Source organism: Mesitornis unicolor, unplaced genomic scaffold (genome assembly GCF_000695765.1).
Source record: "Mesitornis unicolor isolate BGI_N332 unplaced genomic scaffold, ASM69576v1 scaffold22603, whole genome shotgun sequence".
In the NCBI taxonomy this organism is placed as follows: Eukaryota; Metazoa; Chordata; class Aves; order Mesitornithiformes; family Mesitornithidae; genus Mesitornis; species Mesitornis unicolor.
In genome coordinates, this window is record NW_010172944.1 from 44081 (window position 1) to 51320 (window position 7240).

The window sequence follows — 7240 nt, forward strand, 5'->3', positions numbered from 1 at the left end:
AATTTGACATTCACAGCGGTTAATACTAAAGTATTAAACTCATACCACGCAAAAGAGGAGGTATGTCAAAATCATACTGAGAAAAACTGGCTTTACCTAACACAAAGAAATCATGAGCAGTTAATACAGCATGGGAACCCCTTCCAATCATAAAAAGATCTATTTTTTAATGGATAGTTGCTCCACTGAAAGTTAAATGCTTCCTTACTAGAAAAAAAAATTATATATTTTTATATATATAATATGATTTGTATACTGTGGAATCAATATACACTGAAAGTACTGCAAGGATATATTATTAATTTACAGTAAAACTAACAATCCACGGTTAAATTTATAGTTTATAAATATGCTGTCTATATTATATGTGGTATAAAAATATTTGACATTTTGTGGGCACTAGGTCAAAATAAGGTTTTCTTTTTTAAGGGACTAAAAATCATTCAGGTATATGCGTATTACCCTTGTCAATTACGTGAAAATCGTACTGACCTGGTACAAAACAGAATCCTACCGTCTTGGCAAAATGAAGAAGGTAATGTATAGCACGATACTCACTGCGTCACAAGGCTAATTAGGAGGAAAAAAAAATTTACAGCAGCCCAGTTCGAGCAGTACTTTAAATAAGGATATCACTATTTAAAGTGACACAGGCGTGAAGAAAGGATGCAGAAAAGATGGGAAAAGCTAAACAGAAAAAAAAACCAAACTTTAAAATATACCTAACAAAAATCATTGAAAATCCACAAGCAAGGAGAGAGCTCTAAAAGCTCTAGTTTGGTAAATGCATTATGGCAAAACGGAGGTGTATTCATCTAAAGGAAATAAAAAAAGTGTGATCATTTTTCTGGATTCACTGCTACGATTGCTGTATTCCTGTAGAAAACAAAGCCCTTTGTGTAAGGTTAGTATCTGTCCTGACTGCGTTTTCAAGTTTAACTTTAGTTGCTGGCCCTCTGTAGTTAACATAGAGGTTATTTGGCTACTTCCAAGTATCTATGGTATACTGCTCTGAGACGGACTTCTTTATTATTAGTTACTTTAAACATTTTTGGTATTGACAAACCCCACATCTCACCTCGCTGGACAAGTAACACATCCCGGTCCTTCCATTTCCTTATGTGCTCAGTCACTTCACTGGATTAAGGCATGTTTTTGTGTTCCATTTGCAAAAATAAAAACTTTTTGTACAAATGTCTGGGTTCTTTTATACAAAAATTTTTCTTCTTATGGCACAAGCAGCAGTTGCTGTTTAAGAAAATATATAAATATCCTTTTTTTTCTTCTGTACAAATATCTTCAGTATTCCTCCACCCCATTTAATAACACTTAACTGTACACTGTCCTACCTCCTCCCTCGCCGAGAGCTTGCTCCCTCCCCCCTCCCCAGTAGAACACTTTGTATTTACACTTTCACGGCGGAGGCAGATAACGGGGCGGGGGGGCTACCTCTCATGAGGAGTCCGTGCAGGGGGACGGCGGCGGTGGGTAGAGATGGTGAGAGTAACTCCGCTCCGTGTACGGGGAAGGCGGGCAGCTTTCGTAGTTCTCCTCTGCTGACAGGTACTGGCTGCGCGGTGTGGGCGGAGGGGGGACGGGCTCTGAGTCATAGTTCAAGTCACTGGTATAGCCCTTGGCCGTCGCTGCCGTGACCCTTCGGCTGGGGGCATAGTCACTGTCACAGACATCCGTGCTGCAGGGCGTCGTGGGAGGTGCAAAATGCCGGTAGCTGTAAGGCCTGTAGCTGTGGTGGAGAGATATACGGGAAAAGTGTTGGCATACAGAAAGACTGCGCATTTTGGGCGATGAACAAGCGAGCTGCAGATAAACCAACAAGGAAACAGAGAGCAGGTCAACCTCTCTGCAGTAGATACACGGTATTGTGCTCTTCTCCCTCTAACACCACAAGCTCACTAACTCTCCTGCAGAAGGCCCACCTTTGCGCTAGAGTTATAGCGGCTAGAGAGAGGGATACTAATTATTAATTATCTACTGACAAAAGGCTCCCTAAAACGTTAGCTGAGGTAGAAAGAGTTGCTCCTAAGACAGTGGAACTGGAAGAACATGGGGCAGGAGGACAGGGGCAGAAATAGCTGTGTTGTAATTCATATTGTGAAGATATTCTGTTTCCATTATCCAGTTTATGGATACTAAATTCTAAGCCCAGATAGGGAGACTGAGCATCACTGGGTACATTCATAGCAGTCGGGAGAATCACTCACGAGAGCAGTAACTGGGATGGAATTCCCAAAGGCTGCTGCCACAAAATATCTTTTAAAAATGAGCCCAAGATCATTTAAAGAAAACAAATTAGAAAGGGAGGTGCTTGGTAGCTACAACTACCAGCATCAAAATCAGTTTTTGGGGTGGGTGGGAATGCAGCTTCAAGTTAGACTGTTAGGAAAGACTGGAAGATCAGAAGCAGCAAGGCTAGGGTTTTATTTTGGGGTGGGGGAGCATCAAGAAAACATTCAACTCTACACTACATACCTAATACTATTTAAAATACTAAAAGTCACATGAGCTAACCAGTAGTCACAGCATGATTCCTACCAGTGCCAAAAATTGGGTTTATTTAATTAGAAAAATACTCATAATTTTAAAAGATTTTTCATATGGCTGCAAGGGACCATTATAAACATCTGGTCTGACCTTCAGCACAACAGAGGCCATATTTTCTGCTAATGGAGAAGAGATGTCTTTTCAGCCCCAGAGACCTCATTATATGAAAGCCCCCAAAGGCTCTGCGTTAGGGAGGCATTTCTTTCAACAGACAAATACAGTGCTCTCTTCTCATTGACCAGATCTGCTCGTGATTTGGGAGGGAAACCTTTACACCCTTGGGTAGGAGGTCTGTCTTTATTTTTGGCAACTAGTTATAAAATAATGAACTCTAAACAGCATCTTAATGGAGAAGGTGAGAAAGACACATTCAAGTCAACAGAGATAAAGTTTGCATGGCCATAAATATTAGTCAGAGAAAATAAGCACAAGGTTAGCAAAGTTTTTCAGACATTAACCCATACTATGTCAAATTAGAATTTCTGTGCTTTATCTAGGTCATAATATTAATGTTGCCTCCGATCTACTAGCCTTTATATTGCCAACGTTCTTCTGCATGGTGTTTGCATTTAATTTTTGATAATTACACAATTTATTATTTACAACAGAAGCCTAAAACAAGGCAGGGCTCATTCCAGGGTAAGCCGCTTTAGCTCGAAGTTATCACGGTACCGGGTTTCTTTACGCACTTAGCTAATTTTGTGATGAGTACTGTCATTCCCCTAAAGCAATATACCCGAGACGTGTACCACTAACCCATTTACTGTATGATTTACCTCAAACAGTGCTACACTTATATGCATGCTTCAGTGACACGATACATGTGAGCCCATTTAAGCACCTGTTTTAGTGCTTGCAGAATTAGGGCCTTTGATTGCAATTCTTACGGAGCAGAGGCTGTCTTTATTCTGCATTTTCTACACTAACTGCTTTGATCCTGATGGAAGCTATTGTAATAATAATTACCTGTAGGATCTATGAGTGGATGGGCTGTTTGAAGAATAACCAAATTCCATGGTATAATGTGAACGTTCAGTAGCTGGTGATGGAGGTGGGTTCAAAATCTAAGGGGGGGGGAGAAATTGCAGTTAAAAAAACCTCAAAGATACGACGGAGAATCAAGAAAACATCAGGTTATAAATTTCTTTTTAGTACTGTTTCATAGGAACCTTAAGTTAAGAATTCCATGCATAACCCCTCCTCACAAACAGGATTTGTCTTCTGTATATTCCCCAGTTCTTTAATAGACACTGGAAACACTGCTTGTTACCATTTCCACAGAAGCCATTACTAAGCTCTTCTCAGAAACCGCTGACTGCTGTTGCTATTTTGACATACCCAGTGCTGAAAAGTAAAGTTGAAGCTAGCTGTTCAATACCAGACTGTCACTAGGGATACCATCGCCCTAGGCAAACTAGCAGATGTCTGCTCCTGCTCGCTTGTAGTCCCTAAGTATTATGCTGCTTATAATATTTGCAGCGTGCTGTCCAAGTGCTGGGTTAAACCATGACACCAAGGCAACCATTTCTTCCCTATGCAAGCATGCTCTTACTGCAAACAGTATTTTGATTAGTTTAAAGATATAACCTGATGCGTTGATTTTTGGAACTGAAAACAGACAGTTGAAGATCTCAGTATGCACTGACCGAGCATGTAATGCTTTGAGACTTGACAGTCACTTGGTGGACTTCATATAAAAACAGCAGGAACAACCACCTGCTGATCTGATGCTAGAAGTAAAGACACAGGGAGCCCTCTAGAGCTGGTACTAACTCTTATACAGCATCTAGTGCAGCACACTGTCTAGGTGTGACTAGAGGAATGCTATGGAGTTGCAAGACACGTGTTTATTTATCTGTCACTTGCAAGACATGTGACACACAATTTCATCTTAATTCCTCGAAAGGTCTATAAAAAACCAACCATAGCCTTACCTCCAGAGGCACATGGCAGAGTATAATGAAAGGAGATCGCTCTGCCAGAGCTGCTCAACATTTATAGGGATTCGTTCATCTCCCCCGATAATTCAACCTAACATCTTTTTCTGGCACTAAGCTCTCTCACATTTATAGGGATTCGTTCATCTCCCCCGACACTCAATCTAACGTCTTTTTCTGGCAGTAAGCTCTCTCACAACTTTTTAAAATTAATAGAAAATTCCTATAGTGTTTCTGAAGAAGACAATCTCCTCTCCCTTCCATTTCAAAATCACTTACTCCATATTCAAACAAGTTTATTAGGCTAGAAATCTAAAACAAAACATTCATCTGTCAATTTATTATCCTCAGAAACTGGCACTTCCCTGAAAGCTATTAAAAGTCTATGAATAATAGAATGACTTACTGGAGGAAAGTAAGTGCCTTTGGTACTTGAAGAACTGCTGGAAGAGGCTCCAGTGACATGGGCTCTGTCATACGGTGGCCCACTGCTCCCTCCCATGATGCTGAGGGAGCTGATCACAGATTTACCTCGAGACATCCCTAAAGAAGAAAGATGTATGTCAATATTCAATTCTTTGAAGCAAACGGAGAAAAGGAAGCTTAAAAATTATATGAGATAAGAGCAGTGTAAGTACAACTCCTAAAACAAAAATTATTCTTGGTATTAAGAGCAAATTCAGTCCTCCTTAATAGACAACTGGAATGAAAACTGTCAGGGAATAAACACGTTGGTTTTGTGTATCAGCTACTCAACTGCAGGACTTGGCACCGGGCTATACTAGAGTTGCGTGAAGAGAAACGGATTTCTTTCACTTGAACAGCTGGAAAAGACTTGAGAGAACAGGCATTCAGACACTATTTCTATGCCTCAGAATAAAACATGAAACTGACTCTGACCACCTCAACTGAGCAACTGAAATTTGTGCGCGAGAAGAGAAGGTTTACGTTCTTTTATTTCCACACTGTTAAGTGAGCTTTTGCTACTGGACTGAAACATGCTGGCAGAGAGTCCAAGCAAGAAATGGAGAGGTATGCCACTGTGCTCGAAATAATGGTGAAAATTCTGCTCAAAGACTCTCTTTATGGAAGCAGGTTATTACAGAAAGCAAAGAAATTTGGTGCATTATTTTAACCTTGTAACGGCCTCACAGAATATCTGTGCTCTGACTGAAGCCTGCTGGAACCAAAGCCACAGCTTACAGTACATATTTAATCAATATATACACAAACAATGCATAGAAATGAAAGGCAACATTAAGGTTAAGTCTTTCTTTTAGAACAGCAGCAGTATCATGCAATTGGACTAGTGTTGAAAACTCCACTATCAAATGAAATAAGCTAAGACCACAGTTATTGCTGCTTTTTACAGACTTTACAAGAAGTTTCACAAGCGTACAAACCTAGTCTAACAAGAACAATTACATAATGTTTAAAGTCCCATGAATATGACTGCGTAACCTCACCTTGTACTGTCATGATACCTTGCTGATACTGTAACAGTCCAACAAGGAACTTATTTAGCAGCAAAAGAAGAGAACTCCTACGGTATGTGTATCCATTTGAGCTTACAGTTCTGCTAAGTATCTAAATGTTCATGAACAGCATAGGCAAAAAACAGCAGTTCAATATTATAAAGAAGGATGGCGACAAGGCTTGACAGTCCTGGCTTCCAACAGCTCCCAAGAATTACGCATCTGGAACAATCGTCTCCTGTGCATACATGCCCAGTATCCTCAGTAACAACTATGTGGTACCAAAGAGCAAGACAAGGACCACACCATTTACTCACCAGGAAGAGACCCTGATAAAGAGCTTGGGTGAGGCACATAACCAAGAGGTACAGAGGCTGGTCCATGCACTACGTAATCATTGGTCATTGTTTCCCCATCTCCCTTCATGCGTGGGCACAGCACCCTCTGGCAGATGAAATACATTGCTCCAACCACAAAAACTGTAAGGATCACACCAATGATGGAGCCTATTGTGTTGTTGGGCTGTGGCGCAGGCTCCTCTGTTGTGTCTAAATGGAAAAAGGAAAATCAGACCATGTAAATTAATCCAACAGCTCCACATACCAACAGTAGTTTTCCTGGCATCTTCCCACACGTGAAAAATAAAAGCCTACTCTTCTGTAGGCAGACAACAGCTTTCAAATTAATACATGGGAAGAACAAACAGGCACTGGCACAGGTCTGAGTGTCCATAAGGGCTACCTGTGCACAAGATGACCTCCACACACGCAGAGGTGTTTCCGAATCACAAGTGACAGGAAATGAACAGTACACACAAGTGCAGGGGGAATGATGAACCAGGTCCTGATCTTGCTTCATGCTGACAGGCAGGGATATCCTTTGAACTGGATGAACAAGACCTGCAGCCATGACTCCAGATGGCACTGTGCTGGGGACTCCAGTTATGCTTTTTCTTGTCATTAAAGATGATAACAACAACTTTTCATGTTGCACCTCATCACAAGCACCTCGGTTATCACTCAGTGTAACAGACTGGCAGTCCCTTTTCTCAACTGTGTAACATTCACTTATGCTGAACAGTAGTGGTGATGCACCAATGATTAATTTTAGGTTTGCTGCTATTTATTGAACTACTTAACCTACGCCACATCTGACTCACACTGATGGTTACAGACACAACTGAGCAACAGCTTCAGAGGTGCCAGCCTTGTGAAGAATCTGTATCCAAAATAATTATTCAACAGTCAAAATGAGTGGCTTTCCCTA

At 40.9% G+C, this 7240-nt stretch overlaps 1 protein-coding gene across 1 annotated transcript in view; it reads right to left on the bottom strand.

Moving 5' to 3' along the window:
* Positions 1-580: 580 nt before the first annotated feature.
* The window catches only part of CD320 (CD320 molecule), a gene marked incomplete at its 5' end in the record, with an annotated part of 12846 nt that continues 6186 nt past the window's right edge, over positions 581-7240 (bottom strand). Inside the window, 4 exons of the mRNA XM_010180568.1 lie at positions 581-1738; positions 3529-3626; positions 4906-5042; positions 6292-6522. Coding sequence (XP_010178870.1) covers positions 1453-1738; positions 3529-3626; positions 4906-5042; positions 6292-6522 — 752 coding nt within the window. The remainder of the gene's footprint in view (positions 1739-3528; positions 3627-4905; positions 5043-6291; positions 6523-7240) is intronic.